This window comes from Peromyscus maniculatus, chromosome 4 (assembly GCF_049852395.1).
Source record: "Peromyscus maniculatus bairdii isolate BWxNUB_F1_BW_parent chromosome 4, HU_Pman_BW_mat_3.1, whole genome shotgun sequence".
Taxonomy (NCBI): Eukaryota; Metazoa; Chordata; class Mammalia; order Rodentia; family Cricetidae; genus Peromyscus; species Peromyscus maniculatus.
The window spans coordinates 125,598,829-125,620,369 of NC_134855.1; the positions used below are offsets into that span (position 1 = coordinate 125,598,829).

Here is a 21,541-nt window from a genome sequence, read left to right on the forward strand (position 1 = left end):
TGGTTTTGAATGCCAGAACCAAAGACTCAGGGGCTGGCACACTGCGGCTTAGACAGGGAAACGACCGCTGGGTGGTTTATTTAGCAGAGCTGCTGCTGGTGGGTTTAGCAGAGCTGCTAGTTCTGGGGAAAGGCAAGGGCAGACTGATGAGGACTGAGGGGTGCAGGACTGCATAGCCTGCCTGAAAGGGACTGTCTGGACTTAATACAGGAGCTCAGCAGCCATTAGGCCTTCCGTAGATTGCCAGATTGTTGGGGGCCGGAAGCAGCAAGCCTGATTCTTTCCTGCCTGCTCCTTGTGTCAGTCAGTGCTTGGAGAGGAATGAGTTCTGGTGGGTGGGCTTTGTCGTTAGAGACAGAACCTGGAATGTGCCCCTCTTGGGTCATTGAACTCACCTCATATTACTCCAAAGGCACCATTGCAATTGGAATTTCTTGAGAACAGAATAGACAGAGTAAGACAGAAATGAATTGTGGGAGAGTCAGCTCCATAAGCCACCATGAACCATCTTTCCCAGGTGCCCCAACCAAGCTGGACCTCCTCTTTCTTTTCATCTTAGCAGTTCCCTGAGGGCCTTATCCATCAGACTTGTCTCTTACTTCTGTTCTGGGCAGCAGGTGGTGGAGACAGTCACATACTAAAACACCTTGCCAGGATCAACTTCTACCCTCCGAAAGGTAATTAGGAACGGTGGTAGAGGTGATTGTAAAACTAATGTATGATCAGTTTGAAATGACTTCCCTACCATTCCTAAAGTATGTTAAAAGGCGGCAAAAGGCAACGAAGATTGGATGATCCCAGGATCTGGCTCAGCTAGGTTTAGGATGGTGTGTGTTCCTGGTGTGTGTGTGTGTGTGTGTGTGTGTGTGTGTGTGTGTGTGTGTGTGTGTAGGGGTGGGGGGGTGGAGGGATGGGTTCCGGAGGGGGTGGAGAAAGGCGGAGGGGCAAGCCAGGAACTGGGGGGGAGGGGTAGAGTTTCTGGGCGGGGAGGGGGACGCCAGGGCGCGGTGACGGGAACCAATGAGCTGCCAATTCGTGAGTCTCCGGCGTGACTGCAGAGATTGACGTGGAGGACACGTCAAATTGATTCTCGCACCCCACAGCTTCCCGGTCAGACGAATTTCTCCCAATCGGATGAAGTTCACCTTGGGCCTGGGGTCGCGGGCCTGGAGAGTGTCCTGGGAGCGGGCGGCGGCGGCTGCGGCGGTGGGCCCTGGGGCGGGCGGCGCGCTGGGCAGCGGCTCACTGCGCGTCTCCAGCCGCCGCGGCCCTCGGCTCGCGCGCGCCCTCCCTCTATGCCTCTCCGGCGGTGGCGGCGCCCGAGCTCTCCCGGACTGCGCCGGGCCCAGCCCCCGCCGCTCCGGCGCCAGGCAGCTGGCGGGCCGGCGCGCGATGGGTAAGGGGCGAGCCTAAGGCAGGGCGCGGGCGGGTGCGAAGCTGGGTTGAGACTCTCTGCCTCCTTTCCTCCCCCCCATCCCCCTTCCCCGGGCAAAACGGCTCTGCACCCTCAGGAGTCGCGTTGTCTGACGTCTCCAGGTCCTCGAGGGGACAGTCTCTTTAAGTTCAGGAAGGAGGTGAGGACGCGACCAAAGTCGCGAGAAGGCAGGGAGGGCTGAAGTGCACCTTGCCTGCCTCTTGTCCTGATTCTTGCCAGGATGTACCCCTCTCTTCCCTCAGGGTCTGAGCTGTCGAGGGTGGGGGTGGACGTACAGGTTACCTTAGAGTCGCGCTAGGGTGCAGTGCATCGGCCCTCGAGGACACCCACGGCTAACCTGCGGGTGTTTTCTCCTCTGTCTGCTCACTTCTATCCGACGCGTCCGCAGAGCAGACGTACGGCGAAGTGAACCAGCTCGGTGGCGTGTTCGTCAACGGCCGTCCCCTGCCCAATGCCATCCGCCTGCGCATCGTGGAGCTAGCACAGCTGGGTATCCGACCCTGTGACATCAGTAGGCAACTGCGGGTTTCGCATGGCTGTGTGAGCAAGATCCTGGCACGCTATAACGAGACCGGCTCCATCCTGCCCGGGGCTATTGGGGGCAGTAAACCCCGAGTCACCACCCCCAACGTAGTGAAGCACATCCGGGACTACAAGCAGGGAGACCCTGGCATCTTTGCCTGGGAGATTCGTGACCGGCTCCTGGCTGATGGCGTCTGTGACAAGTACAACGTGCCCTCTGTGAGCTCCATTAGTCGCATCCTGCGAAACAAGATTGGCAGCCTGGCGCAGCCAGGGCCCTACGAAGCAAGTAAGCAGCCACCGCCACAGCCTGCGCTGCCCTACAATCACATCTACCAGTACCCCTACCCCAGCCCAGTGTCGCCCACGGGAACCAAGATGGGCAGCCATCCCGGGGTCCCCGGCTCGGCGGGCCACGTCAGCATCCCGCGTTCATGGCCCTCAGCACATTCGGTCAGCAACATCCTGGGCATCCGGACGTTTATGGAGCAAACAGGTCAGTCGTGGTGTCTTCTGTAATTCTCTACAAACGGGCAGAATTGGGGGCGGGAAGATGAGCAAGGGGGTTGCATGCCCTTCTGCTAGGACTGACTGTGGCTCAGAGAATAGTTCAGGACTGGTCGTGGAAGCTGGGGGTCCAGAACCTTCTGTGGGAGTCTTCGGACATCTTGAACTTTTTATGACAAATATGGAAAATATTTCCCAAATAGAAGAGCAGACGCAGACCACAAAATCGGAGGCCTGAAATTGCACTTTTTCATTCTTGCAAAAAGAATGCAAATGCCTATCGCCAAATCTAAGCCAAACAAACCGCTCTGGCCATTCTGCACTACCCTTTTCTCTAGCTTTCAGGTTCCTTCAGGAGCTTGTGCAGGCCCAGAAGCTCTTTTGAGTAAAATAAAAAGAGCCCCTGTGGTCAGTTTTTCTTTTAAGCGTGGCCCAGATCATGTCAGGTCCAGAGGCCTCGCAAGTCCTGCCGTTAGAATAGAGGTAAAGCGCCCCATTCTCTTCAGAGACACTCAGCAGAACTTGTGCTTTGATTGTCATTAAAATTCCGCCAAATGTTGGTAATTTCTGTTGGATGGAAAGGGCTGGAAATTTCAGGCAACTTTGGTGCCCTGCCTAGGACGATACATGCGGGTGTTTTCTAGAAGCATTGGTACCCTTTCCCAAGCAGCTAGTGTTTCCTTCCTTAGGCTAGCAGACTCAGAATGACGTTCAGCAGTCTAGGAGAAACAAGTCGAGGAAAGAGGAAGGCTTGGCCCTGGTTTCCCAGACCTAGCACACGGCTCATTTGGGTGGATCCGTATCAAAATAGCACGACCAAAACTTCCCATGGAGCAGCAGAGAGCAGGTGGTTGGGAGGTGACTACCATGCCTGTGACCACATCTGGAGCCTTCTTCCCTAGGCTGGGGGCATATGCCTGAACTGGGAACAGCTCTGTGCCTGAGATATGCTCCTGTGGGTCTCAGAGTTGTTGCCTCATTGGGGAGACCAAGAATGTCCCTAGAGGCAGTCCCAGGCCAAAATGTACTCTTTAGATGATAATTAAGACATCCAGAGGCTTGCACAATTTTCGTGAAGTTGCATTGAATTTGAATCTTTCTGGTTGTCACGTCTGAGCGGTGGAGAAACTGCCTTCGGTTGAACTTCGCTAGTGCTTACGTCTTTTCGTAGGAAGCGGGCCAAGGGTGGGGAGAATGAAGGGCAGGCACCCTCACCCTGCTCCGTCTGAATGAAAGCGAAATGCTGGGCCCTGCCACCCCTCTATCTCCAAAGAAAGGTCTTGGGAGTTTGTGGCAGCCTCCGGGTGTGGAAGGGGTTTGTCTGGCAGCACCCATGGATTCTAGTTTGCAAATGTCTGGGCTGGAGGTCTTCACAAGTGCACAAGCTTCCACTCCATTTGCGTTCCTGCAGGGGCCCTGGCCGGGGGCGAAGGCGCTGCCTATTCCCCCAAGATGGAAGACTGGGCGGGTGTGAACCGCGCCGCGTTCCCCGCCTCACCAGCAGTGAATGGGCTCGAGAAACCAGCCTTGGAGGCAGATATTAAGTACACTCAGGTAACCAGAATACCGGGCAGTAGGTGACATGGGGCGAGGGAGGGCAGCGGAGGAAGAATGAGGGGAGGGAGGCTTTAAGAAGTCTGGGCAAAGAGCGTTTTCAGCAGCCGATTGCTGTCTTCAAATCCCGTGGTCCTAGTTTGCAGCATCCTGGCTTTCGAGGGAAGGAGACTGGCTTGACTTGTGATTAAAAAAAAAAAAAAATCTGAAAGCCCCCCTTCCTCTTAACTCCGAAGCTGGCTACCAGGACTTCCTCGCTTTTTATTAGCACTGATATCACTGGAGTAGATTTTTAGAAATCGATTTGCTAGGGAGTTCCAGAATAAAGACAAGCGACTGGGCAGTAGAGTCCACCGAACTTGGCCTGTGCTGGAGAAGTCGGCGGGTTTTTCTAACAATCTGTCTCCATCTGCAGTCGGCATCCAGCCTTTCCGCAGTGGGTGGCTTCCTTCCCGCCTGCGCCTACCCAGCTTCCAACCAGCACGGTGTGTACAGCGCTCCAGCAGCCGGCTACCTTTCCCCGGGCCCACCCTGGCCACCTGCCCAGGGACCCCCGCTGGCGCCCCATGGAGCTGGTGTGGCGGTGCACGGCGGGGAGCTTGCAGCAGCGATGACCTTCAAACACACCAGCCGAGAAGGTGAGGGGCTCCATCTGGGAGGTGTCTGGATATTGGAGGGATTAGGAAGGGGGGTGAGGAACCTGGGAGAAGAGAGAGGAGGGGGGAAGGAGAGAGAAGAATGAGGAAGAGGAGAGGAGAAGAGAGGAACCACGGAGACACTAGAATACTAGAAATAAACCTGAATTATACTTTTACCATGCCGCTTCTTGTGGCGGATTCATCTCTCGCAGGTGTACCTAAGACAAGACACTGGGAGACTGAAAAGACTCCCTAACACCGCCCCCTTTAACCATATAGAGGGAGAAGGAAGAGAGTCAGGCTTTAGGTGTGATCGGAGTTCTTGCGACTTTGGTCAAGTTACAGCTCCTCTCTGGCCTCAGGGTCTCCATCCCAAGAAAGGACTAAAACGCACCGCCCAGGCCCACATTTGTGTAGCCCGCAAAATGTTGCTTTCTACAGCGTACCTGTAGAAAGGTGGCACTCCTGACTTTAGCACCTGGACTCTGGTCCCTGCCCATCTGTTTCTTTCTGATTCTCTTTTAACCTTGGCCCTGGTCTCTTCTTAGATCCTTTTTTCCCCCCAGAGGATTCGGGGGGCGGGGGCGGAGATGGAAAGCACTTCACCTTTGGTCTTCGAAAATTCAGGTTCTTTCTTTCCAGGGCACTTAGAACCTCATCCTCCTCCCCTCAAAATTTGCTCCCTAAAAAGCCAACCAAGCAATCCATCCCGTGGCGCCAGCATGGATCAAATCACATCGTCTATGAAGTTCTTGTTTTTCACCGAACTTGGGAAATAATTCACCTGATCTTAAATCTGGCCAGTTATGAACCTGCCTATATTTAGGTTTTGATCATCAGAAAATTTGAACTTTACTGCTCAGATAAGGGGTCCCAGCTCCGGCAGAGAAGGGGGTTGTGCCCACAAAATTCAGGACAGCCTGGGTCAGGCGGGGGTTCTGGGATTAGGAAAGGAACTTTACCTAATCTGTCTCACACCTACCAAGGCTGGAGGGGGTGGCAGTGGGGGTTGGTGGCCACCACCAGGCAGAGGTGATGGCTCCCAGTCAAAAAGAGCTATTTCCAGGAAGTTTTGGTGAGGCCTGGTGACAGGATCTGGGCGCCAAGAGGAAGGGAGGACTAGGTACCATCTTCAGTAGTAAACTGGAGGAAGAAAATAACTTTTATTTTTATTTCTTGTAGTTTTTAGATCACTCATATCCTAGGATAGTAAGATAATGCTCATTTGCCTAATTATTCAGAAATTCAAGTGCAGAAAACTGACCAAGCCATATAATTTACTGTAATTTAGTTTAAACAACAGGATAATACTACTTGCTCATTTGCAGGAAAATCCAAGAAAGAATTCTGAAAGTTGAGACTATGAACTCCCAGGTCCTCTATTTCTCCCATTGAAATTTAGGATTATTGATATGGATATTTGAATAAAATTTACCACACAATGTAAAGTGCTTAACTGAGCAGGCTGAATTTAAGTGATTTCTCCTCAGTTCATCCCAAGGAGAAGGAAGACAGGAAAATAAAGAGTTCTCTGATTTTAGAGGGAAGCAGTCCGTTTTCAGAAGGGTCATTGGTTCCCCCCCCCCCCCCCCCCCCCCCCCCCCCGCTTCCAGTCCCATGTTAGAAACAGGTGATGCAGTGTGGATGGGATCCAAAGGTGACGGCATGCACACTACCTCTAGAGTCCTGTAGTCAGCTTGGACAGGGATCTGCATTTGGGTTTATTTCTGATTGATTTTCCTCATCAGACAACCTCTTTTGAGAAACACAGAGCATCTCACTGGCAGTCATGTCCCTGTGACTATCTGCTTCCTACAATAAAATATCCCATTTTCAAAACCTACACCCGAGTTAGCTATGCTGGTTATTAAATTAGTAAGTTAATGTCCTGACCCACAAAGTTCCTTTTAAGAAATTGATTAAAGGAATTATTCACACCCATCTCGACGAATGATTTCTCAGGGTAGCATGCAAGCATTTGTGTTCAAGAACTGTAAAAAGAATTGTTTATCAAGCACCTATTTTTGAAAAGTGAGAATTATACACTCTCTTGGAGTATGAATTTACACTTTTCTCATGGGCAGAAAGTCAGACTTCAGAGATTGCTTCCTAACTGGTCTTCGAAGTGAAGTCACAGCGAAGTTATAAAATACAGTGCCATTTACTTTCAACAATTTCTTAAGCAATTAATGTCTTCAAAGTAAAGCTACTCCATGGGAGTTACTGTTCTTAACTTTTGTTCAATTTATAATAGCAGAATTAATGTTTAGGTAAATTTTTGCTACAAAATTGTCCTTGTGGAGACGATATGAATTCATATTCGTATGAATACAAGTATACTCAGTACAAATCAAATTATTTTGATGATCTGATGCCTATCCAGAATAAAACATACACTGGAGTATCCCTTAAGTTATCTTCAAATGGGCATCTTACTTCCAGCCTGGAGCCTGGAACATCAGCTTGTGTTCCACAGTTTACTAACTTTGTCTTGGAGAGAGGCTCTGTCCTGTGCAGGCAAGAAGGTAGAAGATGTTTCCCATCTCCCCAAAGGGAACTCTAATTCTTGGGAACTGAGAGGGAAACCTTATTCTTTTCACAGGGAGGTGTGGGGTATTAAAAATATTCACATCCACCCAAAGTTCTTTGTGCCAGGACTCCCCCACTCCCCAAGGTGACAGACCCCATGACTGGCCCCCTCTCTAGGCAACAGGCATTCACAGCATGTTTCAGAAACCAGCACACCTTTAGGGTTCTAAAACTGCTCCCAGGAAGGATTTAAAAAAAAAATGGAGATTTGGAAATCAAATCTGTGAGCATCACTTTCTGGCTTCCAATGAGAAAACTCGCACAAGGAGAACTTGCTATTTATAGTCGTTAAAGAGAATTTGTAATTTTATTCTGATTATTGCAGATCCAGAGTTAGTGCTTGCAGGAAAATTCTGTCACGGATGACCAGCTAGCCTTTGCAAATTATGGACCGGCTGGCTAGCCATTTTCTCTCACTTGGTGGAGTTCTAAGCTGCCCTTGGTCCTGTCACACCTTGCTGTGTCCTTACAATTCCAGTATTTTTAAGATGTCCACTCTAGTCATGCTCCCATAGACTGAAGTATGCCAAGTGACCCTAGCTCGAGGTCCCCAGAATGGTACACATCCACATTCCCAGGGTCCTACAGACTACCAAAAAAAGGGAGGGGGGGCTGAGACAGAGATGAAAACTGAGGAGAATTTCGCCAAAGTGGGGTGGAGTCCCTGTCCTGGCCCGGGTGTTTATTTTTCTCTACTTGTCTCTAAGGTAACTCACTCTTGCCTGAGAAACCTCCTCCCCCTCAGATGTTTTTAAAACCGTTCCTCACTTTTGAAGTGTGTGGACCAGGTGAAAAGAAGTCTGGATACTTGATGTGCAGGCATAAATAACTGCTTCGAGAGAGGTGGGGAAGCACCTGGGCTTTGTCCTGGAAAAGCTTTAGAGCGCTTCAGAATCTTTCACTAACCGTGTGTGTGTGTGTGTGTGTGTGTGTGTGTGTGTGTGTGTGTGTGTCCCATCCGTTTACTGTTACTTTCAGATAGGACAGTCACTGCACTTTATCCCTGGGGCTGGAGGACAGTTGACAAGTCAGAGTTCCTTCTCAGCAGAAGGGAATTGTGGCGTTTGAGGGGGACTGGTTGCTGTAGGAGGGGAAGGGAAAAAAAAATCGAAAATGCGCCCCTTTAGAAATGATTAGCTTTTGCCTCTCGGTGCAGAAAAGGCTGCACCAGGTTCCCGGGAAAGGAAAAACAGGATTGCACAATCGTGGCGTAACTTTCTGGCTTCCAATAGCAAAACTTGGGCCCCTTCCGAAAACCCCAAATGACAGAGCAATGCCGAAAATACCGCCTGATCTGGCTAGCCCGCTGCCACTTAATCCCTGGGCCCACAGTCCCCAGGATGGGCTGTGCCCGCAGTATTCAGCTGCTTACCTAAAGCTTGGCTTATGTTTGAGGTCCCCAGGAATGTTTTCTGGACCCCGCCTACCTCCATTCTTCACACCTGCTCATCCCGCTGGGGTCTGGAATGGATCGATGGGTGGGGGTCGGAGGACAAGCTTTGCGGGTGTCAGCACCGGATTAGTTATCTTCTGAAGTCTCCTTAGGAGCTGAAGCCCTTCACACCACCCCTGGCATCCAGGGCAGAGGGGGGAGGCTTGCCTCCCTGGTCATCGTCAGGAGTGAAGGAACACCTAGTGAGGAGATCTACTTCCCTAGCCCGCCTCCTGCGGCTCTCTGAAGGAGACAGGGAAGGGTGAGCGTCCTGGCTTCCAGGCATTGGAAAGGCCCGGGAGCCTAGTCCCTGACATGATGGCGTCCTGCCCCTGGACACTGGGCAGTGACCCGATGCTCCTGTGCTTCCTCCGCAGGGGCCGACAGAAAGCCCCCCAGTCCGGGCGGCAAGGCTTCGGACGCGCTTGGTAGCTTACACGGACTGCCCATCCCGGCCTCGACCTCCTAGGGGCTGTCCCCTCCGCAGAGCCACAGCCCAACGCAGAGGAGCGGGCGGGCTGCACAGCTCAGCTAACTCGGCCTCCGCCTGGACACAAGGAGCTGGGCCCCGGCGCTGCCTTTGGCCAGTCCGCTGTGCTCCCTCAATGAGCCCCTGGGATTTTTTAGGCTTTTCTGAACCTTGGCTTTAGATGGTTGTTGCATCTAATCATCCTAATCATCCTAGCTCGGACAAAGACCCCCTGCCCCCTCCCCGCTCCCATCCACAGCCTCAACTTAATTCTTTGCCTTTGCCCGCACCTGTATCCATCTTCTCTCTTCCCTCCTCCCCGTTTCTCTTTCCTCCTCGGTGTTCTCATCCTAGTCCTCCCTCCTTCTTTACTTCCCCCCTTTTTTCTCCATCTCCTAGTCTCTCTGCTTTCTCACTTTTCTCAGCATCAAAAGTCCGAGTCTTCTTCTTCTCTACAGCTTCCCCGACTCTACTTCTCCAATCTCCAAAGATTCAGTGCACTCTCCAAGGACCTATCCCTCCATAACCTTGACTCCTCTGAGAACCCCCAGTTCCCAGGGAGTGGGGCTCGAACCTAGGAGAAACGAAACCAAAGCCTTTTATCATATATTTTTATAGCAACAAACCAGACTACACCTCCCTGGAGTGGATCCCCCACCCCCTGAATATTGTTTGGAAATCTTTTATCTGTGCCCAGTGACCGGGCTGGCTTTGCTTCTGAGTTAATGTCACCTGAAAGAAGGATAGAGGGAAGAGGCTGGGGCTAAGGCTGTTCTAGCCCTCTCCATCCAACACCGCCTAATCTAACAGCAAAGCCATTGGCATCATTTGGGGGTGCTCAAGGCTCAATACATTTGTTAATTCTGAAAAACAAGCTACTTGAGGATGCCAAGGTTCATTCTGGCTTCTGGTTCACAAGGAATAGGGATGGGCAAAACCCAAGGAATCCAGGAGGTGTCTGCTGGAGCTGTGCACAAGGGCTATTAACTGAATTCAAGTTCAAGCACACTGGTGGTGGGGCTCAAGAGTATAATGCAGTTTTTGTAGTCATAAACGTATTACTGGTGAGACTCTGACATCACCTGTTAAACGTGGCTGCCTTTGAATAAAGGAAAGTCTGAAACTCGCTTGGTGAGGGAGAAAGCCTGTGTCTTCAGCAGTGTTTTGTGCTCCCCCTCAGCTCCCCCATCTCTCCATCCAGGATACACAGAGTCACAGGATATTTCCTTGATTTTCTTGAGAGCTCACTGGCCAGCTTGGGCAGATGGTGAAAAAGAAAGTGACCTGCATAGGGACATTTGTCGGTGGCCTTAGCAGGTTGGTGTGACCAGTGGCTTCCTTTCTCCTTCAGGACCAGCTTGGCAAGAACCCAGGAAATGCCAGTTCAGCTTTGGAGACCCGAGGGCAGAGGCAGTTGCAGAAGCCACCCTAAAATAAAGTGAATTATTAAAGACAGTGTAATTGTAAAGACAGTGGGTGACAATGGAGGGTTTTTTTCCCCCTAACATCCTAAAAGCTAAAGGAAATTATCTCAGGTTACCAAACAATCAAGTGCTTTTAAACTACAAAGGAGTTTCTGGCTGGCCATTTTTTTGTTTGTTTGTTTGTTTTTCCTCACAGTGTTTGGCTTTCTGAAACTAGGGAAGAGACTTTTGAGTAGAGTTATTGCTTGAAAGTGGCACCGCCTGCTGTGGCTGTCTGCTCTGCTCTCACATCCTTAGGGCCAGTGGGAAGTAATTTTCACTGCATTTTTAAAATAATAGTGCCTGTTGAAGTTACTGGTCAAAAAACAGACTTTTTTCAGATTTTAAAGTCTCTTGACTTTGAAATGTTCCATTTTTAGATAGAAATATGGAGGGCTAGTGATGGACTAACTTTCAATGGATCACACAGCAAGTTACGAAGATGGAGCTTGGGCATAGAAATGAGTGACAGACTCTTATCTCATCTAAGAGTCAGGTTTGGGACTTGGACTCTGAGACAGTCTGGCCAGCTCTCCATAAGCCAGTGGATCCTGCCCAGAAGTGGGTCTTAATGAGACTGGGAGGGAAGTGTGAAGAAGTAGCAGGGTATCTGTGACTTCAGCTAGCCTTTATGAGCTTAGATGAGTGCACCCTCATTGAATTGAGTAATCCTGGCATTGAGTTTCTGGGATCCTTTCTTGCTTCCTGGAGAAGGACTGGCTTACTTAGCCTGGTGTAGGCATTGCACCCCTTTCTGTAAACACTAGAAATACTTATGCTGCAGTCTCCATCTTGATTTTTACCATCTCTTCTTTCCTTGTTTTCCCATCTGTGTGAAAGCTGCTCAGGGATAAAGGCTAGGAGCCTCGTGAAATCCAACTCAGGATGATAGAAGGAGACTTTTTTTTTTTTTTTTTTTTTTTTTTGTCCTACCTTCAAAGAGAAACACTTCTCAGATCTAGATCTTTCCCCCATTGTTTTTGGTAGCCTGTGATGAAAGGTGAGTCTTACAGCATTCTGGGCTCTGGGGGGCGGTATATAAGGGAGGCACATGGTAGTCACAATACCAATAGGCTTTGGCTTTTCCTGTTAGATACTGAGGGATAAACTCTTCGGAGTCTGGGGCTGTGAAGAGTCCCAGTGAACTCGATTTAAGTTCCTGCTCCACTGAGGGTGACAGGGGACTGCAGACCCCCTTAGCCCCTGAGTCCCTTCTGTGAGATCCACCCTTCCAATGCAGTAACAATGCTTGCAGGAACCCCCAGTAGGAAGACTGGCATTGCCTTTTCTTGGCTTCTCCTGAGATGAATTTGTTTAGCTGTTAAAAGGGGTAAGAGAATTGTTTCTAAGACTGGTGGGAGACACAGAATTTAAATCACATCGGAGAGATGACGTTTTGTTCTCTGTGCTACCGGAGCTCTAGAGAAAGTGCAGACTCCCCATGCAATTTTGTAGCAACATGAAGGGTAGGATAATTTGAGAGAGCCCCACTGCTCAGAGATTGCCTCTGGGCGGCGATGTGCTTTTTACTTTAAGAATAATTTGAAAAATAGAGAGACATATAAAAAAGAAAACTATACAAAGAAAGACAGAACCACTCAGATGGCCCTCTGGTGGTTTTGAAAGAGTGAGAGTCAGTCATCAAAACGAAAGCTCAATGTTTCTTCCTAGACTCTGTTCTTACAGGTGAATGCTCTTGCCACCTCCCACATGCCCTTCTTTCAGCAAAGGACTTGTTTCTGCTTCATCGAGTGCCCAGGGAGGAGCTGTGCCACACAGACACTCATGGAATGCATGTCTGCTCCCTGCCACGCCAGCTGCTCCAGCTCTACCGCACTCACTTACTTCTCTCGGATGGATGCATATCAACAAGGGTTTATTAAAAACACTGTATTTCTAAAGAGGGCCAGCTTCGTGCTTTCAATGACTAAAGACAGGATTTTGTTTTGTTGCTTGTCGGAGGAAGTACTTAGATTGTGTTGTAATAACTTCCTCCAGAGAAGTGGCTGCTCTGTAGCAAGGAGAGGCAGTAACTCCAGGGGAAGGGGACTGAGGGACAAGGGACACAGTTCTTCTGGAAGGTAACCTGACTCCTTCAGACCAGGGAAGGAGTTGGTGAAGTTGGTTTTCCTAGTCTTGGGAGGGAACCAGGTCTCTCTGGGCCAGGAAAGAAAGGATTGGAGAGACACTGAAGGGCTACCGACTCGCCACAGGCGTTCTTTTCAGCTCTCCACAGTTCACTGGAATCCACCAGGAATTAGACTGCTGGTGGTGATCCGCACTCCCTGACAAATGAATTTCCCCATTTCCCGTACGCTTGTTCTTGACTCCTGTAAAAAGATGGAGCTTTATTGAATTCAACTGTGGTCTGGGTATCGTTCACTGTCAATTTCCTGGCACCAGCTTCTCTAGCTGGAATTACACGGGCCAGAGTTTCTTCTCAAAAGAAATACTACCTGCTCCATGATTCGGGTGATACGAATTTAGAATCTTGCCAGAACGCATTGAAGGAACTCAGTTGAAAGACTTGTGCACCCCTACAGGCAATATAATGAGAAACATTTGATTCCTTTCACTAAATGGGGGAGAATTATGCACAAAGTGGCACTTGACCGTCACCTCAACCTCATTTTCTCTATCTAGCCTCACTCCCTGAGGAAAGCCCTGTGGCTGAGATACTTCTGTTCAAATCTTTGGATTTCAACTAGATAAAGTCATTTTTCTCCCTGTTATTGTATATTCCCCCCCCCCCCCCAAGAGCAGAAGTTGGAGCAACCTACTTCTTCAAGGTCATACAATGAGAACCACACGGTTAGGCCCAATCCAGCTAGGCATTCTAAACACTTGGGACAATTACAGTCAACTTAGCCTGGTCACTTCTTTGGAGCATAGGCTAGTTGAAAGGCCTGTTTTTAGTCCGAAAAGCATTTCTTGAGGAGGTAAAGCCTGGGATTCTCATTGAAACACACATCTGTTTCTGGGCTGGCCAAATCCAAAAGTGGAATCCCAATTACAGTTTTCATGGGTGATAGAATTTCTACTGTATTACAATTTAACCACCTGGGTGCCTCCCCTCTCTCCTTTTCTTATTAGGGATGAAATAAGCCGATCAAATGCTCATTCAGCTATTAAATTGCATTTCCATCCGGTAACATTTCATTTCCCTTTTCTCTGGTGAGATGTACTGAGTTGATGGATAACTTCCAGTGTCTTTCTCAAAGCAACTGTGCAGTTTTAGCTTTCAAGAGTTCTCCAAGTGCTGGTGGAGGACGTTTTAGTGTTGTAAGGTTTTTGAATAACAAAGAATAAAACAAAACTCCTTTAGGTAACTAGTTAGTTTTGATTTAGCAGCAAACTTCTGGGATAACAATGAAGCGAGATATCAAATGAATGGAAGGAAACTGGATTTTTTCTTTTTCAAGTTAATTTGGAATTCGAAGAGGATCGAATACATTAAAATAATCCTGGGACAAACAAGTTGTGATGTGATTAGCTCTATCTAGGAAAGGAAAATTATCATTCTGGCCACAAGGGGGCGGGCACATTGTTCCAGGAAGATAAAAAGGAAGATAACACTGTGCAAGGAGAAATCAATCATTCTGTGAAAGCCGTACCCTTTCCAGTTGTGAATATCCATGTATGAGGAGCACTATTTTTGCTGTGGCAGTTATTTCTATTGATAACTAGATGTGTAGCATGTGCCTTCAAATGATCTAGGTTCATCCACATGGGAAGCATCAAATAAGTTAGATGTCAATAGCCATTCAAAGACAGATTTCACTTATGACCTCATTTGTGATCTAGATGTATGTTCAGTTAGTTCTTTGACTAGATAACAAACAATATCAGTTTTAATAGGAACCCACTCTAAACTGATATTTTTAGGAAGTGAAATCAATTTTGTCTACATTTGTGAAATTTTGAGTTTTGGGGGATGATTCAAGCAACTTGTCCTCTTCTAGCAATCCTTCGTTCATTTCCAGTTATTTACATCTACTCACACTGCTCCTCTGAGAGGGATGGCTTGTTACAGATGTTGTGAACAGCAAAGGGAGGTAGGAACCCATCTCTTGTTAGTTACTGTTAGGGTCAAATCCCAAGAGGATTTTGTACATGGAGTACAGAGGATTTCTTTCTTGGACTGGATAGAAGGGGCCTCTCTCGCCACCTCTACTGAGGATTTCCATATATGAGATCCACACTGCCCAATGTGAAGAGTGCTCTGGTTGGAGAAATGTGGGGAACGGGAGGGTATAGTGCCTAGAGACTGGCTCAGTCAGACAAACATTGGTTCAAATCCTGTTTTTTTTCCACTCACCACTTGTGTCTCTTTGGGTGACATTATACAAAACTACCAGCCTCAGTTTCCTCATCTGTTCAATGGGAAATGCACTTCTTGACTGGGCTATTGTAATGATTAAATTTCATAATAGGCATTAACAGAATCTTGTGCCTGGTGGCACAGGCCTATAATCTTAGTTTTTTTTTTTTTTTGATTCAAAGCCAACCTGGTCAAGTTAGTAAGAGTCTACACCAAAATAAAAAGCAAAGCCAATCAAACAAACCAACCAAACCAAGCTATCTCAAAACTGGACCTGGAGATGTAGCTCACTGGGTGAGCACTCACCTAGAATAAACAAACCCTAAGTTCAGTCCCCAGTACCAGCACTCTTAGAGACTTGCTTGCTTCCTGTCAGCTCCTGATAGCATTGCTATTGCTTCCCAGACTATTTTCCTCTCCAACTCCTTTTTCTCTTCTTACTCTTCCTTTTTTCAGACATGATCACACCATATAGACCTGGCTGGTCACAAAAGTCACTGTGCAGGCCTCAAACTTGAGACTCTCCTGCTCAGTCTCCTGAGAGCTGGGGTTACAAGTGCACCACCATACCAAGCTTTGTTTTGTTCCCTCAGGTACACAAACTTTTGTCAGGGAATTAACTCATGTCACTGTCTCAAAGACCGTATTTTCTGTACGTTAGGTCTGTGAAAGATCCACCACCTGTTATCAAGACCGTTAATGTTAGTTTCTGAATTGGCTAGAACAACCAATAGCATTAGAAGGGCAGGGACTGTCAGCTACTAATCAAATCTGGTAGCTTCAGATGGCCACCAAGACCTTAAGACTATTTGGGATCTTATGGCTAGGCCAGAGCGATTAGTGGCAGCAGGTAGTCATAAATACTGCATTGAAATAGACTTTCTGTGTCAAGTCCATTTTGCTTAATTTTATGTGATCATGCATTGTGCCACACCAGCAAACCTGGGAGTGTGTCCAGAGACCTTGTGGTACATGGGGAATACGTTTCCACAGAGCTGGAAAATCTTCTGAATCTGCTGCTGTCTTTAGTGGGCTGATTATGGGTGACCTGTCGGGCTTTGGCTTGTGTCTCACTCCTTTCAGTGGGTAAATGAGCTTTATTAAGATCAAGCCACCATGCTTGGAATCCCCCAATCCTGACTCCCTTCCTTGGGTTGCCTGCCACCAGGACACACACACACACACACACACACACACACACACACACACACACACACACACACACAACCAAACAAACAAACCCACAAAAAAACCAAAACCCAAATAACAACAACTACAACAAAAACCACCAAAATTTTTAACTCAGTATCTTCAGGAGATAGTACATGAAAAAATCTTCCCTTTTAGAAAGATTGGGTACAATTTTTAGAGCTATGAGGAAGAAAGGGCCCTGCATCCTCGTCTGTCACTCTCAAATACTCGAAGCCTTAAACATATGCATACTCACTCCAAATCTGTGACCAAACACAACATAAAAGATAGCTGTAGAATTTAGTGTTACAAAAAACGTTCACAAGCACTTCTTAGGTCTTCTAACAGTACTTCTTTGCTCCAAAGGGTGTTCACGAATCTGTTCCACATGTTTGCAGTCTTATCAGTCATGTGTGAAGGGTGCACATCCATGGAATATGGCAGCTTGGTTCTGATTATTTGGAGTTTGTTTTCACAAACCGGATGCTTCCAAAAGTAAATAAAGACATTAAAAGATTTATAAAGAGACTGTCACATATTCTAAAGTGCAAAGTGTAAATGAAGTTTTATAGGCATATGGATTTCATTTCTGTGATAATATGCATGGATTTAAAAATTAAAAGGAAATGTGCTGGCTACAATGTGTTTTTAGTTCTCATTTAGTTGTTGGAAATAATCAAAGGTGCCTAACATATTCAACACAGAGGAGACTCTTCCCCCCATCCATGATGTCATTGGAATCACCAGATAATGATTAATATTGCCTGATAGTGGTATTTTCCTAAAAGATGCAACACAGTGGTGGTGCTTGCATTTTGAGTTTTTTTTTTTTGTTTGTTTGTTTTTGTTTTTTGTTTCTGACAAGGCTACAGGGTTTCTCTGTGTAACAGCCCTGGCTGTCCTGGAACTTCCTTTGCAGACCAGGCTTGCCTAGAATTTACAGAAATCTGTCTGCCTCCTGATTGTTGGAATTAGAGGCACGTGCCACCTTGCCTGGCTTTGAGTTTCTATTTTCAAGTGAATCCCGTGGTTTCTGGCCAGACTCATCACTTCCCATGTAAAAGTTCAGGTTGCTCTGTGCAGCACACTGCTGCTCTCTTCCTCTGGACTAACAGCAGCATGGTTAGGGGAAACTGTTGGGGATTCAGCACGATATTTACATGAAGACAGAAGGGGACTAGCAGAGAAAAATAGTGATAGATTCTCCTGGCTGTGTGGGGTAGATTCTGTCAAGAATGTAAAATAACAATGGCATCGGAGTCACGCTTAGAACCCATCAAAGCTCTAGCAGTTCAGTCAAGAATGCAGCTAACATTTTGTTTTAACTGTTGTGATAACACAGTGCTGTGGGATGTTCTGTAGGTCCTGTGGGAGCCCTTCTTGGGTTCTTTGTGGCGTTACCCAGCAGGTCCGCATAGAGGATGATTAGGACCATGGGCCTGAGTGCAGGTGTCTGAGATGGTCTGCACTTGGGTGTGCTGGGGGATGGTCTGTATGTCAAGTTGTTCTGATTGATCAATAAATAAAACCTGATCGGCTGTGGCTAGGCAGGAAGGATAGGCGGGACTAACAGAGAGGAGAAATAAAAGGACAGGAAGGCAGAAGGACTGACTGCCAGATGCCGCCATGACCAGCAGCATGTGAAGATGCCGGTAGGCCACCAGCCACGTGGCAAGGTATAGATTTATGGAAATGAACTAATTTAAGCTATAAGCACAGTTAGCAAGAAGCCTGCCACGGCCATACAGTTTGAAAGCAATATAAGTCTCTGTGTTTGCTTGGTTGGGTCTGAGCGGCTGTGGGACTGGCGGGTGACAGAGATTTGTCCTGACTGTGGGCAAGGCAGGAAAACTCTAGCAACAACACAGCTTTAGGGAATTGTTCATGTTACACTGGCTCAGCCTCAGAAAAAACTTTGGCTGCAGGAATTTCATTTTGTTTGGTTCAACAGAAGCAAATTCATGAAGTGGGCTTTTAGTTTTAAAAATTTGTTTTGGGGCAGGTTTTACTATCAGCTGTGATATTATTGATGACTGTAATGTGTTGCAGTATATTTGATCACACTGTGAAGATGTGTCTCTGCCAAGGCACCTTCTGATTGGTCTAATAAAGAGCTGAATGGCTAATAGCTAGGCAGGAGAGAATAGGTGGGACTTCTGAAGAGAAAGAAAATCAGGAATTGGAGGGGGGAGAATCTGAGAGGTGGGGTATTTGCCAGGGAGACATTGAGAAGAGGTAACAGGCTACATGGCAGAACGTAGATTAATATAAACCAATTAATTTAAGTTATAAGAGCTAGTTGGGAACAAGCCTAAGCTAAGACCAAGCTTTCATAACTAATAAGAAGTCTTTGTGTCGTTATTTGGAGCTGGTGATGCAAAGAAAGTCCCATTACAGTAATATGGCCTAGGAATAGGTTTCTTTTGGAAGTTTAATATACATGAAAATAATCAATGGTCTATACACTTCCATTTGTTTTCATCAGTGTGGATAAGACTCATGATTTCTTTACTTAAAAATAAAATTCCCAGCCAGGCAGTGTGGTGCACACCTTTAATCCAAGCACTTGGGAGGCAGAGGCAGATGGATCTCTGTGAGTTGTCTACAAAGTGAATTCCAGGACAGTCAGAGCTGTTACATAGAAAAATCCTGTCTCGGGGCTGGAGAGATGGCTCAGAGGTTAAGAGCACTGGCTGTTCTTCCAGAGGTCATGAGTTCAATTCCCAGCAACCACATGGTGGCTCACAACCATCTGTAATGAGATCTGGTGCCCTCTTCTGACCTGCAGGTGTATATGCAGACAGAACACTGTATACATAATAAATAAATGAATCTTAAAAAAAAAAAAAAAGACTTCCTTCCTCCTTTAATAAATGGCATTTGGCATTAAAAAAATAAAAAAATAAAAAAATAAAAAAAAGAAAAACCCTGTCTCAAAAAAAAAAAATCCCATACCTTCATGCACTGAAGTAAGTAATAGAACTTATAAAATAAGTGACAGGTATTTAATACCCTTTAGATATGGAATTGGGGTTACTTCTGGATTATTTTCATGTTAGATATTAGATGGAAAGGGTAAATAAATGTCTTCTGCCTACTTGTGTCGATTCTGGATCATGGTAGGTAGGAAAAACTTTGACATTTTCTTTTAATATGTAGATATAGAAGGAAAACTGGGAAATTAAGTTACCGTCTTAGAGTTTACTATTGCTGTGAAGAGAAACCATGACCACAGCAATTCTTACGAAGAAAACTGGCTTGCTTACAGTTTCAGAGATTTAGTCCATCATGGCAGGGAGAATGGCAGCGTGCAGGCAGACATCATGCTAGAGAAATAGCTGAGTGTCCTGCATCTTGCAGGCAACAGGAAATCAATAGATTCACTGGTCAGTACCCTTAGTATATGAAACCTCAAAGCCTACCCCTACAGTGACACAATTCCTCCAAAAAGGCCATAGCCACTCCAACAAAGCCACACTTCCTAATAGTGCCACTCCCTATGAGATTATGGGATTATGGGATTATGAGATTATGAGGGCCAATTACATTCAAACTACTACATTCTACTTCCTGGCCTCCATAAGCTTGTAACAATATCATAATGCAAACTGCATGTAGTCCAACTTCACAGTCTCAACAATGTTTAAAAGACCAAAGTTCAAAGTCTCTTCTGAGATTAATATAGTCTTTTAACTGTAGTCCCCCTGTAAAAATCAAAATAAAAAAGCAGATCATATACTTCCAACATATAATGGCATAGGCTATACATTACCATTCCAAAATGCAGGAAAGGGAATATAGCAAGGAAATACTGGACCAAAACAAGACCGAAAACCAGCTTGGCAAATTCCAAACTCTACATCTCCACATCTGATATCAAAATGCTCTTCAGATTTCCAGTTCCATTCAGATTTATTTACTGCAACACACTTCTTTCTTTTGGGCCCATTCCCCTCCCCGTCAGCAGCCTTCCCTGGCAGATATCTCATAACTCTGGCATCTCTAACATCTTGGGTAATTACAAAATTCCAAACATCCAATATCTGAGATCCACTCACAGCCTTCTGGATTCCTCCAAAAGGCTTGAGTCACCTATCTCTCTCTCTCTCTCTCTCTCTCTCTCTCTCTCTCTCTCTCTCTCTCTCTCTCTCTCTCTCTCCCTCCCTCCCTCCCTCCCTCCCTCCCTCCCTCTCTCTGTTCATGTATAGTATGCACTGAGCTATCTTCCTACCCCCTGGAAGAATTTGAAAACAGTACCTCATACTGCAAATTTCTAACAAGGCTGTGTCTTGCAGTTGAAGTAGTCCAACAGTAGCAGTCTCTCATTGTGGAGGCTGACAACTCAGTTCTTGTTCAGTCCACAAGGATGGGTGCCTCAGTAGTCCCAATCTGGTGTGAAAAACTCAGACTGTTCCTGGAGAGATGTTTGTCCTTGATCTATTACAGGAGCCTGGAAACTCTGTTATCACTGAAGGAATCAGCAGTAGTAGTAGTAGCAGCAGCAGCAGCAGCAGCAGCATAAATTAACTCAGTGATGAGAAAGAAGGTGAAGCAGACAAAAAGTTCTTCCTTCTGAAGTCCCCCCTTTATTTGGGCCACCGGAAGGTGCCACCCACAGTAGGGGTGGGTCCTCTCACATCCATCAAGGCTATCAGGACCATTCTTTATGTGAGGTTCCCTTCTCAGGTGACTAATTCGTGACAAGTTGACATTAACATCAACCATAATACAGGCTGCATTTGTATATTCCTAGATTCTAGGATTTAAGGAACCTTAAGGACAACTCTGAATTTCTTATTACCTTGTTTCCTAGTGTGAGATCCCCACTTTGTCTATACTTTGAAAATTTCAGATAAAGTTTATATTCATTAAATAAGAGAAAAAGCTCAATTCTACTAAAAATACTAGGGAAGAATAAAGAATAAAAGACCAAATAGAATCATTGACGTGTAAGATATTAAAAAACATGGGACTCTGGAATTAGAGATAAAGATTAAAAAAATCAAAAGCTCAAGAAAAAGGAGAAGGAAGAGGAGAAGGAAGAAGAGGAGGAGGAGAAGGAAGAAGAGGAGGAGGAGGAGAAGGAGGAGGAGAAGGAGGAGGAGGAGTGGAGTGTGGTGGCACATATTTGCATTCCTGGCATCCAGAACAGTGAAGGAGAGGGATCTTCAGTTTGAGTACAGCTTGGGCTACACAGAGACAACGTTTTTCAAAAGGAAAAAAAAAAACAGGACATAAAAATAGCAGGATAATAAGAATAGAGAAGACTACAGAGAGGCACACTTTAAAGAACATAGAAAAATGACTTTATTAATAGAGTTTTCTTCTGTGAGATAGGACATTATCTAGAGGGATAAATTATTATTTTTTTAAGAAAACCTTCAGAAGCAGAAGAGATAAATGGATAAAAATCCACCAGC

General features: G+C 46.6%; 1 protein-coding gene across 1 annotated transcript; it reads left to right on the forward strand.

Annotated features, from left to right (window-relative positions):
• Positions 1 to 1,134: 1,134 nt before the first annotated feature.
• Positions 1,135 to 9,211, forward strand: Pax1 (paired box 1). Its single transcript, XM_042276413.2, has 5 exons — positions 1,135 to 1,396; positions 1,824 to 2,453; positions 3,876 to 4,018; positions 4,434 to 4,656; positions 9,055 to 9,211. Exons 1-5 carry the CDS (start codon positions 1,135 to 1,137, stop codon positions 9,144 to 9,146), a joined length of 1,350 nt encoding a protein of 449 aa, XP_042132347.2. The 3' UTR covers positions 9,147 to 9,211.
• Positions 9,212 to 21,541: the final 12,330 nt, after the last annotated feature.

Coding starts and splice junctions, on each gene's coding strand:
- Pax1 (XM_042276413.2), top strand. CDS start 1,135: ATGAAGTTCACCTTGGGCCTGGGGTCGCGGGCCTGGAGAGTGTCCTGG. Junction 1,397..1,823: donor GGCGGGCCGGCGCGCGATGG/GTAAGGGGCGAG, acceptor ACGCGTCCGCAG/AGCAGACGTACGGCGAAGTG. Junction 4,657..9,054: donor CAAACACACCAGCCGAGAAG/GTGAGGGGCTCC, acceptor CTTCCTCCGCAG/GGGCCGACAGAAAGCCCCCC.